Source organism: Phyllobates terribilis, unplaced genomic scaffold (genome assembly GCF_046119375.1).
Source record: "Phyllobates terribilis strain yellow unplaced genomic scaffold, ASM4611937v1 Scaffold_1__5_contigs__length_1240528914, whole genome shotgun sequence".
NCBI lineage: Eukaryota > Metazoa > Chordata > Amphibia > Anura > Dendrobatidae > Phyllobates > Phyllobates terribilis.
In genome coordinates this window covers 425,907,564-425,927,331 of record NW_027362761.1, presented here as the reverse complement: position 1 = coordinate 425,927,331, position 19,768 = coordinate 425,907,564, and the positions used below count along the sequence as shown (strand labels likewise).

General features: G+C 42.1%; 1 protein-coding gene across 1 annotated transcript in view; it reads left to right on the top strand.

The window, feature by feature from the left end:
• Positions 1 to 17,091, top strand: part of SLC25A46 (solute carrier family 25 member 46) — a 35,739-nt gene extending 18,648 nt beyond the window's left edge. Inside the window, exons 4-8 of the mRNA XM_073677453.1 lie at positions 5,563 to 5,640; positions 8,216 to 8,316; positions 11,885 to 11,941; positions 12,039 to 12,096; positions 13,101 to 17,091. Coding sequence (XP_073533554.1) covers positions 5,563 to 5,640; positions 8,216 to 8,316; positions 11,885 to 11,941; positions 12,039 to 12,096; positions 13,101 to 13,685 — 879 coding nt within the window. The 3' untranslated portion in view covers positions 13,686 to 17,091. The remainder of the gene's footprint in view (positions 1 to 5,562; positions 5,641 to 8,215; positions 8,317 to 11,884; positions 11,942 to 12,038; positions 12,097 to 13,100) is intronic.
• The last annotated feature ends 2,677 nt before the right edge of the window (positions 17,092 to 19,768 follow it).

Here is a 19,768-nt window from a genome sequence, read left to right as displayed (position 1 = left end):
TTCACACAGGGCCCTGTAGGTTTGGATTTCTTTTTCCCTTAATAATAAAGACCTTTATTTAAAAACTGCATTTTGTATTTACTTGTGTTATCTTTGTCTGATATTTAAATTTGTTTTGTGATCTGAAATATTTAAATGTGAGAAACATGCAAAAGAATAAGAAATCACGGAGGGGGCAAACACTTTATCACACCACTGTACATTGATGGAAGACTAAGTTCTGGCGTTCTGAAGGTGACAGCTCAAGCAACCCAAAGGATTGCCGCCCTTAAAAATAAGGAGCGCGCCTGCCGCTTCACCGCTGCTAATACAGCTGCAGAGGTGATGTCACACCTACAGCACAGGACCGATGCTGATAATCACTTGCTTGGTGGTGATGCTTAGGTAGACTGCATGGGACTATTGAACCAGGTGATTGGCTGCAGTGGACATGTACTGTCATGGTGGCATCGCTGCTGTCCACCTGACAGAAAAGACCTGCACTGAGCAGTGCAGAGGCGTCTCTATAAAGTGGCAGAGAATAAGTAATGTTGATTTTACGGACCTTTTGGAATATTACATTATATTAAAACAGACCATCCCTTGTAAGTGGTTATGAATGTTATGTTCCTTTATTTACCTTGTTGTCCGGTATCTACGTGGCCTGAGCGTTCCCTAGAACTTATGACTTTACTGGCTGTTGCTACATGTAAAAAATATTTTTGCGATGGTTGGATATGAAGTGCCTCTGTAATAGTATCAAATATCTAGAATATTCATATCATTCGGAAGTAATGTGAATTTACAAGAAAAAATGCACTGGGCTTGCCCATCAATCAATACAGCAAACACAGATGATTAATTCCGAGATGGCGTGGGCAATATAAACATGAGAAGTTGCATAATTTCAACAATTTTTCGATCCTATTGCACGGTGTGGCAGAGCATACTTTGCCATGTATTCAGAACTTGTGACATTATTGGCACCGCTTTTATGTTGAATATTTTTGGTTTCACTCTATATAGGAGGTTCATGCCTAGACTGGCCTATCCTTGCCAATGGCTCATCTGAAGCTGGGATTTACAATTCCTGTCTCCTACGCAATGCTCTGGTCATACTCCTTATTGTCTGGATCTCAGTCCAATTCACAAAGGAGGATTACCAACCCCCCCATTCATTTAATACTTTTTTTGGTTTGGAGGCAGGTTTTCTGAAGAAGACCAATAGGGAAAATGTAGTCATTGGATACATAAGTAATATAGAATAAGGTAAAAAACACAATAGACTTTTGCTTACTTGGCAACTAACTCTAAAGGTCATCAGACTGAGGGATAATAATTACCAATGGAAATTTAACGTTCTTCATATTACAATGACTCATTATATTTAAAGAGGACCTGTTACCAGGTTTAAGGGGACCAGATTTTATTTTATTCCCACTGTACCCCTGAGTATTCATTTGTTTCATGTCAACAGTTTCAGAGATATGGGCCTTTTCAAGTAGGGCTAATTTTTCTGGTCTTTACCAATGGTTCATAGAATTTTTGGGAGCATGCCTTTAGAATGCTCTGAATTATTACCCTGTGAGCACCGTTCCCATGGTAAAGACTATAAAAAAATTGGCACCAAATGAAAAGGCCCATTTCTCTGGAACTGTATTGCGGATTTAAAAAAAAAAAAAAAACAGTCCTTGTGACAAGTACTCTGTAAATGTTTGTTTAAAGGGAATCTGTTAGGCTATGTGCCCATGATGCAGAAATGCTCCAGATTTTTTCCTGAGCGTTTCTGCATCTCCCTGGCAGAAAAAAACGCATGCGGATTGTACATGCGGATTGTACATGCGGAATGTACATGCGTTTTTCCTGCCAGGGACAAGCGGATGTGGAGCGTTCTTCACATGCATTTCCGCATGTGGATTGACAAGCGCTTTCCAGGCGATTTTAGCATCACTTGGAAAGTGCTTGTCAACTTGGTCACACTATATAAATCCATGCAAACGGCATGGATTTATATAGTGTGACCGAAATAATGGTAAAAAATAAATCTATACTTACCTTCTGATGGCCCCCGGAGTCTTGATTCGATCCGTCCTGGCTTGCCGGCAGCTCGCGGTACACTGAAGGACCTGCCGTCACATGACTAAATGACGTCAGCGCAGGTCCTTCAGTCCACCGCGATCTGCCGGCAAGCGAAGACAAGGAGACCGGGGGCCATCAGAAGGTAAATATCATATTTACTTTTTATTTTATTCTTTTTTTTTTACAGGTTCTATGGTACCCGGGTCTGGAGGAGAGTCTCCTCTCCTCCACACCCGGGTACCATCCGCACATTGAAACGCTTGGATTCCGCATGTACATATACAGTGATGCGGATTCCATGCGTTCCAATGCAAGTCAATGGCGTCGAAAACGCAGCGCTTCCGCAAAATAATTGGTAGTGCTGCATTTTTTTCCGCAATGATAATCCGCAGCGGAAATTTCCGCAGCATGTGCACAGCACACCCGGATTATCATTGGGGAACATGGCAGGCCTACTACCATGCGTTTTTTATGCGTTTCTGCCTCGGAATTGCCGCTGCGGAAACGCTTAAACGCATCGTGGGCACACAGCCTTAGCAAGATTCAATCCCCCTAAACTAGCTATAGTGTGTTTGTAGCTCTTTCAAAGACAAGGCCAGCAATATCTTTACATGGCAAGTCTCTTCCTCCATTACTGATAAATCAGCGTTTGAATTGATATGCTAAAGGCTATGGTAGATCTGAAACCTCTGTCACATCAGCTCTATTCCCCACCCAGCGACGCCTCCTACTTGACTGACAGCCAAGATGCTGTGTGACCTCAGGCAAAGGAGCCGTCAGTCAAGTAGGAAAAGGCTGCGCTTGGTGTGTAATAGAGCCGGAGTGACAGAGGCTTCAGCTGTTGGCTTCATTTGTATATCAATTCAAACGCAGATTTCTCAGTAACGGAGGAATGGACTGGCCATGGAATGGTATTGCTGAACTTGTCTTTGAAAGAGCTACATGCACATATAAATAGTTTGAGATGTGACATCCTGCTGACAGATTCCCCTTTAACAAATTGTAAAGTGAAGTTGATTTATCAATCTGAATTTTGGTATCTATAGTTCAGTCATATGAGCTATTTTGACTATATTTGTGGAGTATTACTAATGCCTTTGCTGAAAAGAATGCTGTAGTGCGTGCTCTATTTAGTCTAAAATATTTGAGTGTCTCGCTGAAGAAATCTGCTTTTTAATCTGCGCCATTACTTTCTTGATTGAAGAAAAACTTGTCTTCAAGAACAATTTGCTTGATCATCCTTCATTCTGTATACTATACTCGCATATTATATGTTCTCTGAAACATCGCTAGTTGCCCGCTTTGTTTAAATCTGGTCGCATGTGTCACTGCATGTGTCACTGCATGTGTCACTGCATGTGTTTTGGCACAGTCATAGATTATTTGGCTAATGGGAAAAAAGTTCACTTATTGTCTTTATTGTTCCAATTCGAGATCAGATTTGATACAACCAGTCGTATTGTGGCCACTGAAGCTGGATTTCTGCTTATTGAGAAAATACTCTATTTCATAAATCTAGGGAAAATTTAAAGGGAATCTGTCTATAGGAGCAAACCTTCGAAGCCGTCTACAAGGGCATGCAGATCAAAGAAAGTTGAATAAAATGATACCTTAAAGGGGTATTCCCATCTCCATGATCCCATCCCATTATGTAGTAGGTGTAATAATAATATTAGCAAATGCCTCCAATTAGAAATGTAGTATAGTATTTTTGATTTGCTATGCCACTTTCCTCATGTGCAGGCATTGCAGGACCTTAGGTATCCATGGTTACGTCCACTTATAAAGTCACAGTTCGCTAGCTGCTAGTGGTCATAACCATGGATACCTAAGGTCCTGTGATGCCTGCACATAAGGTAAGTGGCATAGTGAATCAAAAATACTATAGTACATTTCTAATTGGAGGTATTTGCTAATATTATTATTATTACACCTACTACATATTGGGATAGGATCTTGGAGATGGGAATACCCCTTTAATATCTGCGATCTGACGTAGTATTCCCGAGAAATCCACACTTTTCTTAGTATGTAAATGAGCTGCTATGATCTCTGGGTCGGACACAGATCTCTCTGAGTTTAACTCTAGAGCTTATTTTAAATGAAAGGAGGCGTTACCAGTGTCAGACATGTTATGACTGACAGTCTGCTTTCCTGATCTCACTGCAGACCTGTGTGTGATTATAACCTAGTACAGCAGAGCTGAGCTTTCTCATTCCACTGCAGCTTCCGCTGTCCTCTCATAGAGCGGTCAGCTCAGCTGCAGAGCAGTGCCTGACTACAACTAACACGTATTTAGCTTTTATCTTACACAGCCAGTGTGGGGGGTACTGAAAGGACAGATACAGATGTGTTTGTAAGAAGACAAAGTTCTGTTGTATTGCCCCCCCCCCCCCCCCCACTTGGCTATCTGTGAGAAGCTGAAGAAGTGTTAGTTACCGCAGCGCTGACAGCACTAAAGAGGACAACTGCAGCTGTAAAAGTGTTTGTAATGAGACAAAGATCAACTCTTCTAAATATCATTACAACTGTCAATCATTACATGTCTCATACTGTTAATACCCCCTTCCATTTAAAAGAGGCAGATTCTCTGGGAGATCTATGTCTGACCCATAGATCTTGCCAGCTCATTTACATATTAAGAAAAATATAGATTTCTCTGGAGTAAAACATCGGATCACCAATATCAAGGTATCTTTTTGTTCAACTTTCTTTTTAACCTGCATGCCCATATATACGGGTTAGGAGGGTTGATACTACTGATAGATGCTCTTTAAGTACTTTTTGGTTCTAGCTTTTGTTCTAACTTTTTTTATTTCACCAATAAGATGCTTTGGGAGGAAAGTGCACTGGGGTGTTTGTAATTTATGTACTTTTTAACTTGTTATATTTCTCTTTTTTCCACATTTGGTAAAAATGAACAACAATTAAAGCAGCCCTCCATCCTGGCACTGAGAAGTGACTACACATTTGTCATTTATGGTCACCCTACTGGGTGCTCTCCATTTGTCTCCACTAGAACTGACGTTTTGGTCCTGCTGTATCCAAGATGAGCGCTGCAGTGTCTGAGCACAGTGTTGAGCTTGCACCAAGCCTCTCCTGCCATTCCAGTGCTCTGGAGGACTGGTTTAAACTTGCCATTGCTCCCAATGGCCGCCATCTTGGACACTGTATGTCTCAGTGGAGAAGACCAGGTAGGGTGAGTATACTTGAAAAATGTATAGTCCCTTTCAGTGCCAGGATGGAGGGTCACTTTAATGAAAAATAAACCCTGTAAGGATGCAGTTTTTCTGTTTCTGCTTTGAGACTAGCTTGTGACCTAACATGAAGATCAGGCCCGTCTTTCTCAGGATTGGGGGGAGTTTGAGGTCCGACCTGCACTTATCCACTGATCAGAATATTGGCAGGACTTCCTATGGCATAGGGAGTATCCCTTTAAATTTCTGCAATAATTTGGTTTTATAATAATATATGATGACTTCTGATTTGTATGTTTCTTTTCAGGTTAACTACCATGCAAGGAATTACCACTTGTCTCCATTTAGCATTGTGAATATTATGTATAATTTTACCAAGACACAGGTACGTGTGAAAGCTTCTGTCAATTCTATTTTTAATTTTCAATTTTCTTTTTAATTTTTTTTATTAAAAACCATGTAAAATTGTCCATCCTTGTAGTCAGCCTGCTGAGCTGTATTCTAAATTCTGCTTGTTAATGGAGCTCTTTGCTGAGACCCATCTCTAGCCCAGCACAAGTCCTATAATGCTGCCTTGCACTTTTGGCTTTACGTTGTGAAGCCATTCTTCTCACATTTACTCTTCGGAGTCCTGCATTTCATAGTGGCCACATAGCAACCAATCAGAGCTCGGCTTTAATTTTTCCAAAGCAGATTATGAAATGAAATCTGAGCTCTAATTGGTTGCTATGTGCAACAAGGATCGTCTAGCAGGAAGTTGAGATGGCAGCCAGCGCTTGGCTTTCATTGTTTGACAGTTCTGATAAATGTGGCGTAGATTACTTCATACACTCACTGATACAGTGGGAGACGTCTATCATTGTGTTTGCACCAATTGCAGAATTTCATTGTTACAAATGCTTAAGAGGGTTTTCCCACCTCAGGCTACAAGTCTGCAGTCACTGTGTGATTGCAGACTAGTGATTCCTCACATCGCGCACACTGCCCGCTGTGAGGATTCTCTGTCGGCGGGCGCATGGCTGCAAGTATATGATTTGTATACATGCGGTCACATACCGACTACATGGACGCGACAACACTCAATGCAAGTGTATTGAGCGAGGCCGGACGCTGTCTAGTCAGTATGTGGCCGAAGTATGTAAATCGCACACTTTCAGTCACATGACCACCAGCATCGGAGAATCTGTACGCTATGTGAGAAGTCCCAAGTCTTCAGTCACATAGGGTGTCTGCAGATTGTAGGCTAAGGTCGGAAAACCCCGTCATGCCAAATTTATCAATGTTTTATTCCATTTGAAAAATGACGAGAAAAGGGGTAACGTTTGGCATGAAGTATGTTATTTCTGATTGCATTGTTGCATAAACCTCGCATATTCTAGACATGTTGCGCACATTTATACATTCCCATTGATCTTTCGCTTTTGTTTATTATTGAAACTGTACCAATTAAGATGCATAAAAAGTTGCAAGTTTTGCAAAAGTTGACATTGATCTCTGCCATTTATTGAAAATTTGGAAGTGTACTACCATGCATAAAGGTGTGCTGGCATCATTTGCGCCACATTTGTCACTCTGGGTGCGTTCACACTGCATTTGGGCACCTGTTCAGTGGCTCCTGCCAGGGCTTACATCCAAACCCCCTGCAAAACTGGATTTGGGCATATGCGCCCGTCGGAGCCATAGACTATAATTGTGTCAGCGGAACGAATGTGTCCTGGTTGTGTTGAAAGCACCCTAAGATGCCAATAAGTACACTAAAGACCTGAAGCGCATTAAGCCGTTTTTCATAACTGCGAGCCGGTGACTTCATAAAAGTAACCTGAATGCAGCAGCAAGATTGCATAAACCGTGGAGGTGCGTGAATATTCTGTATCATTTGCTCTTGATGAACAATGGAAGCACACGGTCACTACTGGAGGCGTATATTCACTAGAAATAGTTTTACATCCACGGGTCATCCTCGTGCACAGTAGTAGCAATAAAACTGATTTAATTCACGATGTGGTGATGTTTTGGGAGGAATGTTTATTGCAATATCTTTATTAAAAATGTACTTTTTTTTTTCAAAATTGGCCACTGAGGCTTCTGTAGACTGTTGCTGTTTGTTGAAATGCTCATGTACATTAGCTGCAATAGACTCACTTGGGCCCTCCCTATTTTTTTCTATTGAAGCTTCTAATGAGGGGGGGGAGCAGGCTCAGTTGTGCCATTACCTATTGTGATTGGTGGATCCTGTGCCATCAGCTTTGCATAGAGGTGTTGCATGTTATTGTAATCTTGCCTATGCTGATAAGGAGTCTGCTGAAAATTCTTCCTGAAAAGACCGGAAGTATGAATGTAAGAAAGTCCCAGAGGCCACTGTGAAAATTTAAGATCATGAATTTTTTTATTTTTTTTTTAATAAAGATCGTGCTATGAAAAAAAATACAAGTAACTTGAACTTGATTTAAACAATAGGTAATTTTCTGATGACCTTGCCCTTTGACCTATTAGTCAACAAATATGCTGATTTGTGTATAATCCGTTGAGAATGATATGATGCTCATAGCCACGCCGTGTGACTAGTGATGGTGCCTGGAGATGCTGTGATCGGTTACCAGAGCACATGCCGTCCATATAGAGAACCATCGCTCTTTAGACCTTGGGCTTCTCGGAGACGCTCGTTATACATTGCTCTACCTAGCCTTAGCCCAAGGCCAGAAGGCAATGTTCAGGACTTCTTTTGTGTAATACCATCAGTTGTATATCCATGGCCCAGATCATAAAAACTGCACAGATTTGTGTGGTCCCATTTCCTAAATGTTCCCCCCATTAATACATGTATGGATGACCTCTGGTACTATTCTGTCTGATTTTTTTCTTACAGTATCTCTCTTGCTCCTGCAGCGTCTATATTGTTTTTGTCTTGTTAGTATAATTACCTCTGTTCTCTCCTACCATGTCCTCTGGTTGATTTGCAGGGTCCTAGAGCACTTTGGAAAGGAATGGGAAGCACCTTTATTGTTCAGGGTATAACCCTTGGAGCAGAAGGAATCATCAGTGAGTGCACACCACTGCCTAGGTAATGGTTATACAGCTTTTGTCAGTTTTGGCTGGTTATCGCTCATAACACTATTGCTACCTGATAGTGAATATTGCAGTGTAAATGTGTACGGGGTCATAATATGGCAGCTGCTGTCCACACACAATCCATTCAGCGCAGTCCGGTAAGGTTAGGAGCACACGGATTCTGTGCCCCTGGCCTACAGTATACAGCCTACAGTATGCATTGGGCTTTTTTCCTGAAATATAGCGTAACATTGCAGAGGGACTCCATTCACCAGGCAAAGGCCAAAGATGTGTTCTATGCACCTGCACACTGCTTAACTATACAGGAAAGCACAGCAGAATTACTGCAAAAACATAGATCATGCGATATACATTTCTTTCCAAAGAGTCCCTGTGGTGGACAGATGCATTGGCATCCATCCTGACTGTTTCCACAGTCGTGTGCATACCTATGAAAAATATGTGGACGAAACACAATGTTATACTATGGAGCAGTGCCGCCTAGCATTTATTTTCTCATACCGAGTCGATATGACAGAAATCTCTGTATGCTGCAATTGGCAGCGTATATCGGACGGCGCCCGTGCATACAAGTCTATTGGTGGAATGTGAGCCTTTAAGTAAAATCCAACACGGCAACATTGACGGTGACATGGATTTTACCCAAGTACTGAGCTTCCCACTAGATCTTTTCTCCTTGTACATTCCAGAGCCTGGTTTTGATGGAAAGTCTAATGAACAGCACACTTGTCTAAAACACTAAAGGTTTAACACTTTAAAGTTTGCTACAAGTGATGAGTGGGCTGAAGATGAATTTAAAGTGGACATGGCACCAGGTTAAAAGTGGCTGCTTTTCGCTCCTATTTTATTCCTGATTTTTTTTTCTTTCTTTTCTTTTAAATCCTCAATATGGTCCCAGAGCTATGGTTCTTTTCATTTAGTACTAGTTGTATGCCCTTTACCTAGTGGGTGTGGGTCATGTTTATTGTAGTTATTCGATCGCCCGCTCAGGGCCGTAGAGAGAATTGATGATTGGGACCCACTCGCTCAGTAATTATGCCCGTATTGAAGCCCATTAGTGTTCTCACCCATGAAATCACTTTCATGTCCATTATAAAGTTTAACGCCTGCCCCCCCCTCCGCGCACGCACACACACACTATACTACCCCCCACGCCTTTCAGCATGATGCCCCCACAGCCATTACTCAGTATGATGCCCCCATACAGTATCATTGTCACCACAACCCTCCCACATACACACCGTATGATGGCCATCTCAGTATGATGCTTCCATAACCCCCCACACAGTATCATGGTCCACACAGTCCCCTACACAGTATCATTGCCCTTCAGTATGATAACCTCTACAGCCTACGCCCTACTCAGTATGATGGCCACAGTATGATGCCCCCCAAATCCCAGCCCCCACTTTATATGATGGCTCCCACAGCCAGCCCCTCACTCATTATGATGGCCCCCAATGCCAGCCTCCCATCCATAAGTCAGTGGACCTCCTCTCCACGCGCAGCTATTAGATGCAGATGATGGCTGTATACAACAGCTGTTATCTGTTGGGAAAGATGCATGCTCTGCTTGTGAGCCTGCATGAAAGTCAAGTCTTATTTAGACTTGTAGATTTTAGTCAGTATTTTGCATCTATATTTCTAATACGCTAATCCAGGAGTGGGACCTATAGAGATAAAAACTGATGACAAGATTTGTTCCTTTTTTGTGGTTTGGCTTGTGTGAAGGAGGCTTTATAGCACAACATTTTTTGGTCCAAAGACCAAATTGTCATACTGAACCAATACAGGGGCCGCACTGAAAATTAAAAGGGTATTACCTTTTGTGACATTTCAAAAGTACCGTATTTTTCGGACCATAAAACACACTTTTTTCCCCCATATTTCGTAGGAAAATGGGGGGTGCATCTTATGGTCCGAACGTAAGCGGCGAGCGCTGCTTTCCCGTGGCTGCAGCCATCTTCCTGAAGCCGTGATCTACTGGAAAATGGCCTCCCGAGCCGTTGCATGTGTAGACTGTGAACTCTGTGGCCTGTAGATCATGACTTCAAGAAGATAGCTGCGGCTACCTGAAAGCTGCACTCTACGCTCTGCCTCACCGGCGACAGCCAGACACTGGCCCCGCAGCACCTCGCCTCTTCTGCTGCCGCCACTGGGTTCCTGAGGGAGGGAACGGAGGGCCCTGCAATCCCGCTCCACCACAACCGCAACTCCCGGCTGCTGGAGCACCGCCTTCTCACATCCAGGGTCCATAGCATTCCTCCACTTTCACCGGCTTCCTGAAGGACCCTGCCTCCTCTGACCCCCACTCCACAGCCCCCCCAGGTAAGATACCTTACCTGTTCAGACTATAAGATGGACCCCCATCTTATAAAAAATTATTTTTTTCCTATTTTCCACCCCAAAATTTGCGGTGCATCTTATAGTCCGAAAAATATGGTATGTACCTTAAATGCCTGATACAAATTCTACTTACAGGACTCTTACCTCCAAAAATCAGCGCTCTAATGGTACGTTTACACAGTTTTTTGATGAGGATTTAGAAATAGATTCTGCTACTAAAATCCCCATCAAAAACGTTTACGTTATTTTGAGTATTTTGCAGGAAAACTAATGGGAAGCATTTTAAGTGGATATTCAGTAAATCCACTTCTAAATCTTTGTAAAAAAAAAAAAACTATGTGAATAGGTCCTAAAAAGGAAGCAATCATGCATGCACATGCCTCTCTACAATAGATCATGTTTTGTTTTTTTTATTACTGCCTAATGTTTCAGAACTCCCATAAACTACAGTGGAGCGAGCTGCAGACACTGAGGCCACCTAATTCACATACTACTTTCTGGAGCCAGATGGGTCGAGAGACCCCCTTTCTCCTGGTGTATGAGGCATCCAGAGATGTCTACACAGGACACCATTAGTACTTGCCAGTCCCTACACCTCAGCTGCTGCCACTAATCTTCTGTGTGGCTGCCCACGTATAGTTAACCTATCAGTAAAGCATGTTTCTGTCCATATGGTTGAGGGCCACAAATAATGGCATCTTGGGCCACATGTGGCCTCTGTCTCACCGGCTGTGCACCCCTGCATTATAGTCTCCAGAAATAAATGGAAACAAGTAATGTCAGTCTACTGTATCCCATTGATTAGTGACAACTCAAATTATTTTTTTTATATACATATATATATATGGGTTTTTTTATTTATATGCGTTCAATGACCTAACAAAATACACCAGCAAAAAAAAATAAATGTTTACATTAAAAAGCCTAATAAAATAATTCATAAATGAATGTATTTTTCTGATTGAACAGACAATTTAATAGTTTTGTAAATGTTATCCATAAGTCTTTTGTGTGGTAAGGTGTACAAAGACATTGCTTATTGCTGACTCCCTAGAACATTACAATGAAATGCTGTGCTATAGTGCAAAGGTGGGATACTTGGTATTTTTGGAATTGAAGGCAAAATCACGTTTTTTTTTTCTTGATTCATATTTTTTGTCAATGGATATACACTAAAATTTCTCAGAAAATTATTTTACTTTATTCTATTTCAGGGAACTTACTCATAAATGGAGTCCCAGACAAATAGGAGGACATATTCTCCTTAAAGGGTAAGTCTTTCTAGATTTCCTGAGCAGTTCTGCATTTTGTTTTGTTTTGGTTTTTTGCATCTATTTTATTAACATACCCAATGCTTATATTTTGCAGTTTAGTCTATGTAATTGCAACTCCCTTCTATTCAGCAAACCTGATTGAAACTGTACAGGTAAGCACGCTACATAGCAAAAGATCTACATTTCAAATTGCTCTCTAATAAAAAAAAAATAAAGCCTTAGAACACCTTGTGTCTTCTTCTACTGTTTAGAGATGGATGGATCAATTCATGGGACTAAGTAGTCCTTAGCCGCTGGACAGAAGACTTGCAAATCTCTTACCTTCTGGGATTACCAGCTCGGCTCTTGATGACATCGCGCTAACCCGGCCATTCAAAAGCCGGGGATCCTCTAAAGCTGTGTTTCCCAAACTCCAGTCCTCACGGACTCCACAGGTCATGTTTTCAGGATTTCCTTAGTATTGCACAGGTGATGGAAGTATCATCAAGGCATCAGGAATTCTCTCACCTGTGCAATACTATGGAAATCCTGAAAACACGACCTGTGGGGTCCGTGAGGACTGGAGTTTGGGAAGCACTGCTCTAAAGTAAGAGATTCGCAGAGCTCCTGTCCATTGGCCAGGGACTACAGACCTGGCCAATGGACCAGAGTCCTGCAAATCAATCTGCCAATCTCGGCTACTGTTGGATTGCCAAATTCCGTTGAAATAGGTTACCTTTGGGCATACTTGTTTCAGCAAAAATATTCAAAATATATCATCAAAGGAAACTAATAGTGGACGTGTTATTGATTGGAATTTTGCTAGAGAAGTTACAATTCAGATTGGATCAGGTGGACCAGTCTCATTTTGACAGATGATGTTGAAGGAGAGAAGGGTGGGGGCCATAGGAGTTTTAATAGTTGAACGTATTGTTTTCCAAGGAGCTAAACCTCTACCAAAGGTTCTTGGCATCGGCTTTCTCCTCTTTCCATTGAACACGCACTCATGTATGGAGGAGTCGGGAGAGGGAGCGCAGTCTGCTGACCTAACCTTCGTCTGACAGTAATCTTGTGTATCTTCATCATTTGGTTTTAACCAGGGACATTCTATAGAAGATTGTTTATATGAGCAAACACAAGGGGCACTAAAGCAGCTTTTGTTCTAAATGTTTTACAGAGTGAGATCATCCGAGACAATCCTGGAATCTTGGATTGTCTAAAGGAGGGAATTGGAAGAGTTATGGGACTCGGAGTGCCTCACAGCAAACGTTTGTTGCCTCTCCTCGTTCTGACATTTCCTACTGTGCTCCATGGTGTGCTGCATTATATGATCAGCTCTATAGTTCAGAAATTTATTTTATTCTTTATAAAGAAGAAGAGGAATCCTGCCCAAATTCCATGCGAAGGAGTCAGTACTGCCCAAAACATTTTGGAAGATTATTTCCCAGAACTTATTGCTAATTTTGCAGCAAGCCTATGTGCCGACGTCGCACTGTTTCCTCTTGAGACAGTCATGCACCGCCTTCACATTCAAGGAACACGCACAATAATAGATAATACAGACCTTGGCTATGAAGTGTTGCCTATTAACACTCAGTATGAGGGAATGAGAGACTGCATTAACACTATAAAGCGAGAGGAAGGTTTGCTCGGCTTCTACAAAGGCTTTGGCGCTGTGATGGTACAATACACTCTTCATGCTACTGTTCTTCAAATTACTAAAATTATTTATTCATCACTTTTGCAAAATCCAGCACAATGAGCATGACTCGCCCATTTTGGCACATCATTATGTTTCATTTCAAGTTACACCCTAGTTATTTACGCCAGTAGGGTACAGAAGAAGGCTTTGTGCCAGATTTACCAGTATGTGATCATGATTTTATAAACTGAACATTGAATTTTCCTCTTGGAGAACATGAATATATTGTTGTTCGAAGTCTTTGATGTTGTGTACAATGCTGATCTTCTATCAGTACCTTAAGTGTACGGCAGATTAACTTACAGGTTGACTTTGTGCCTGAAATTACTGATACTTTTGCTTTTCAGAAATTAAATGTCAGGTGTCATTACAAGGCATTGAGTAGCAATTCCAACTAAAGCACTTGCTCAATAATTTACATAACCTACATAGAAAGTTGAGTAACTTTTATTTACAAGTTCCACCCACATAATAGCCAAGAACCACTTTCACGTTTCTGCAGGCTACATCTCCTAATATTGCTTAATCTATGGCTTGGTATGGTGATTTTGGCATTCAGCAAAGTTTCATCAGTCTACCAGACTGTGAGTGGTGATGCATGAAATAGTAACTCCTACTGAATTATAGGTGCGTAGCTAAAGCTATGTTCATAATGAAGACCACGGCTCTTTGCCATGTTGGTCTTTGTCCATCATTTTACCTACAAAAATAGTGATGCATGCTGCTCCATTTGTGCCAACAAATGGAACGTTAACCTCAGCCTCTAATGCTATTGTGAACAGATGTCAACTGTTAGAATGGATGAGCGAGGTTTAAAAAATGCACGTTTACCGTAATTTCTTTTGGGAAGATGAATGGATGTGCGTGGTGCTGCTTTTTAGAGAACATTTCTTTTTCAAAAACTGTTGTGTTTTTCTAATCCTGTGCGACCATTTAGGCCACGGCCCCACTATCAGTATTTGGTCAGTATTTTTTCTCAGGAGTGGGAGCTAAAACCAGGAGTGGGTGATAAATACTGAATTGGTGACTTGTTTCTATTATACCTTTTCTCTGATTGTTCCTCATCTGGTTTTGTCTCCCACTCCTGAGAAAAAATACTGACCGAATACTGATAGTGGGGCCGTGGCCTTAATGGAAGTATCTGACCACAAGCTAGCTTACAGTTCCCAACATCAACCAGCAGAACTGTGAATGGTGTGCTCTTTATTGGCCTACAATTATTCCAAAGCAGTAAAGTAACCTAACGCAAAAAAAATTTAATATTGCCAACCGACAACATCCAGATCCCAAAAATATACACAAGCAGTTAAGTAAAATATCACCAATCTTTATTACATAGGAGAGTAATAACACAAATGGAAAAATCAGAAAAGAGACATAGGGCGCGCAAACCTACACAGGATCAACAAGATTCTTCTATCTAGCAAAAAGTTTCTTTATAGCTGGGAATGTACATTTGTCAAGAAACTCAATATAGCTGCAAATTAGTCCCTATCCTACAATAGAACATCACCGCCCAAATAGTATAAATCACGATTTAATGCCTGGCCTGGATATGATTCAACGGTAGGAAAGATAACCATGGGAACATCTTGACATACGTTTCGCAGCCTTCATCAGGAGTTGTGTATGTTTTGGCAACTGAAAATTGTAGGTTGGTATAATTACTATAGGATGTTACTCTAGATCCATACAAGACAAAGCAGTGCAATGTATTTACAAGGTTACCCCCAGATTGATACGTACATTTTATATATAAGGTGTAAAATGGTGTCCAACGTTAATGCACATTGAATTTATCGTATTTACCAAGCAATACTATGCACTATCTTGACCCTATCACTTACCTCCAGTTCTGAGTTGGGAAATGGAAATGACAGTTCCTGTGGGTGATTTAGCCCAGGGCTTCATAGCATGTGCTTATGTGAATTGACTCTTAAAGGGAATCTGTTAGCAGGTTTTTGCTATGTAATGGGAGAGCAGCATAATGTAGGAAAACAGACCCTGATTGCAGGGATGCATCACTTATTGAACTGCTTGATATAGTTTGAATAGAATCCCTGTTTTCCTGGCTTTAGATGAAGTGGTCAGAATGCTCAGCTATGTATTGTTGAACAGCTTCCTATGTACATTGTCAGCAAGCTGCTAATCACTAGTGGGGATGAGGTTACAAAGATTAGCCTGACCGACCTGCACATGAGACCTAGTCAGACAGTTAAAACACTGATTGTATTAAAACTACAGCATACAGCCCAGTAATTGACAGATCTCTGGATTAAGGGTCTATTGCCCTATATTATGCTGCTTTCAGACTAAATGGCAAAAACCTGCAGACTGATTCTTTTTAATGTTTCTTTGTCCAAAAAAAAAAAGATCACCACTGATCTTGCGGTCATCACAGCTAACCTGGTTGGAAAGATGGTCATTTGTGACTTTCACCCATAGTAAAACTTCTAGAATGGTCATGCAAATGGCACAATTTTATGTAGCGTGATGCTATGGATTCCTTGTTGCTTTCGTTCATCCTTGCAAAAATTTGGAAGTAAGTTAAAAATCTTTGCCAATCTGTTTGTAATAAAGTAGCTGTTTAAAGGGACCTGTCACCAGGTTTTTCCCATATAAAGTAGGGCCAGCACCTGAACGCCCTCATACACAGCATTATAGAATGCTGTATGTATGTCCCAATGCGCTCTGCATAACACAAAAAACAGCTATTGTTATACTCCCCTACGCACGGTCTGGTCCGGTCTGATTGGTGTTGCTGATTTAGATATGTCATCTCCTCCCTTCTTGCAATCACCGTCCTCCTTCTTGCTTCGTGTGCTACTTGCTTTGTCATCCACACAGTGTCCTCCATCACACTGATGCGCTGGCGTACATGTTTCTGCTCTGCCAGAATTGTAGTGCGCCTGCGCCAGTGCTCTTTGTCCTTGCCCCGCGCATGCGCACTACAGTACTTTGATCTACCTTCGTCAGGACCGAGAGAAGTACGTCTGCGCAGGAGAGTGATGGAGGACACTGTGGATGATGTAGGATGCCTTATCCACACGAAGCAAGAAGGAGGACTGATCGAAAGAAGAGAGGAAGCGCCGGATTAGGACCGGACCGCCCCATAGGCGAGTATAGTCAAAGGTCTTTTTTGTGTTACGCCGTGCACATTGGGCACTTGTATTCAGCATTCTAGAATGCTGTATATGAGGGCGTACAGGTGCTGGCCCTACTTTATATGGTAAATCCTGGTGATGGGTTTCTTTTTAAGGTCTGATGCAATAGAGCCAATAACAGCATTTTAGACGACATGTAACAAATCTCAGCAGAAGGAATAAATCTGGCAGTGCCACGTCCGGTAAGGTACTTTTGTAACTGTCAAAGCACTTAACTCTGCTACATCCCCCGTGTATAATTGTTTTTGTAGAGAAATGTCATCTCAGGACTGTGACAAGAAAATAAATAATATGTCCTGTTATTGAGATTACTTTGGCTGCTGCAAGTAAGGCATATTCTGAAAATGTATAGATCTCAAACCCTGCTAGATTTTCATAGCAGATTCCAAGCAAATGGCTAAATGGAAAGCTTCACAGTTAGACATGGTAAGTAACATACAAATGTTTAGTGTGAGATGGCAAATAGGACATTTATGAATTTAATTTAAAATAGATTATTCATTCATTCATTCACTCTCTCACCCAACATTACCTGTACCTCCTTTTGTATGGTGCCGGACTTTTGGAAACCACATATGTCGGTCATTATCTGGTGCAGGAATCCATTTTTCAATTCTGACTGAAAGGTTTAACCTGACCACCACCAGTGTGAGAAACACAAATTATCCGTCATCTTATCTTTTCTTCTATCCTTTTTGACTTCTGTATGCCAACCAGTACGTGCTTGGAAAAATGGTTAAGGATCTTTGCTGATGGGCTGTCATGGCAGCCAGGAGCCTTCTGAAGACCTCTGTATCCGATTGATATGCCTGCAACTGGACTTTAAATGGAATCTGATTCCCCCAAGATTCAAATTCAGCTACATATATGTTTATATAAGGGTCTTAGCCACTATAAAAATCATGCAAGTAATATCCATGTTAGTGTTGTAGTTACATATAAATTCACTTTTATTCCATATGCAATTGAGGGCTTTTCGGTGAACCCTTGGTTTGGACAATGGCTCGGTGGTGCACTCTTAAACATTGGATTTGCATATCCAGCAAAGTCTCTGATCTTCATTGATAACACTGGCTGTCTCACAGTGAGTGCTCCCTAAACTCAAATCCCTGTTCTTGCGTGTGCACAGTAACAGTTGAGGCTCCTAGTGGTGCGGTCATGGTATCAGGGTAGGCTTGCACTCAATGTGGGTTCGGGCGTGCCCTGATTTCATGTTTGACCACTTTGTGGCCTCTGCTCACTATACCCAGAAGTGTAGCGTACCAGCTGTTTCAGAGAAGAACCAGAGATCAAAATGTATCCGCACTCTCACTGAACGTGCATCTGTCTGTTAGCGTTCCGCTCTGCTCCTCCAATGTCAGTGTGCACGTGCAGGAACAGGGATTTGTTTTTAGGGAGTGTTCGCTGTAAGGGTAGGTTCACACGAGCCTATAAAAAATTGTATTAAAAGAATGATACCCCTATATCCAGAGCCATGGTGGGTGATCACAACAGGGACACTTCAATAGTTATCGACAAATATCATTTTAGTAGAATTTTAAAAATTACAACAATAAAATCAATGTGCCTCAAATGTGAGGGACGAGCAGATGCTATACCCTATATAAGCACAGTAACAATAGTAGCGAGATCCAGAGGTGGAGCAAATCACGCTGCAGGAGTGGTCTCAGATCAGGGACCTATGCACCCTTCTGCACAGTTTTGAAATGGCAATGAAGATGTTTAGTGCTGACGATGCCATTATCGGCATAACTATTCCGGTGATTTACATGCTGGAGCACACTTTAAACAGAATTCGGAGTCAGGTGGTGGGACAAGAGGAGGGGGAGGAAGTACAGAAGGAGTCGTGTGCGGAAGGGATAACGTCTCCAAGGTCCAGACGGTCGGCAGCACCAAGGCGGCAGGCATGGGAGGGTGGGGGAGAGGGATTAACCAGGGCGCATGGTAGCAGCCAAACTGTTGAGGAAGGTGCAGGAGCCGAGGAAGAAGTGGAGGACGAACTGGCGATGGGCATGGAAGACTCATCAGATGAGGGAGACCTTGATCACATTTCTGTTGTGCGAGGTTGGGGGGAGAGGGCAGAGGAAGGAAGCATGATTCTTACCTCGCCACCAACACAACAAGGACTTAGTCCTCCTGGATGCGCAAGACACATGAGTGCCTTCTTGCTGCACTACCTGCAACATGACCCTCGGATTGTCAGAATTCGAAGTAATCCCGACTACTGGGTTGCCACACTCTTAGATCCCCGGTACAAAAGTAAATTTGCTGAAATAATTCCTGCCATAGAAAGGGATTCACGCATGCAGGAGTATCAGCAGAGGCTGTTACAAAATCTTACATGTGCTTTTCCACAAAACACCAGTGGTGCATGTAGTGAATCTCACAGTTCTAACTTGCCAACCGTGGGACTGTCGAGTCTTCATCACTCAAACCGTAACAATAACACCGTATCTGCTGGTAACAGCAATTTTGTGGAATTGTTTCACCAATTTTTCAGACCATCCTTTGCAAGGCCACAGGAGACAAGAAGTCTGACACATAGTCAATGCCTAGAGAGGATGGTACAGGAGTATCTCCAAGTGAACATCGAAGCCATGACTGTGTCACTGGACCCTTGCTCATTTTGGGCTTCCAATCTGGAAAAATGGCCTGAGCTCACCACTCACGCCTTGGAGATCTTGTCGTGCCCCGCAGCCAGCGTTCTCTCTGAACATGTGTTCAGCGCTGCTGGTGGTGTGTTGACAGATAAGCGCACGCGGCTGTCCACTGACAATGTAGACAGACTCGCGTTCATAAAGATGAACAAATCATGGATCCGCAAGGACTTTTCTACCCCTGTGTCATCCTGGGGAGATTAAAAGCTTGAGGATTTTGGAAAATCACCTTACCAACCATTTTAAGCAACTCTGGGGCAATTGATGCCACTTAAGTGGTGTCTGTGCCACAATTTTTGGAAAAAATGGAGACTGTTTTTGG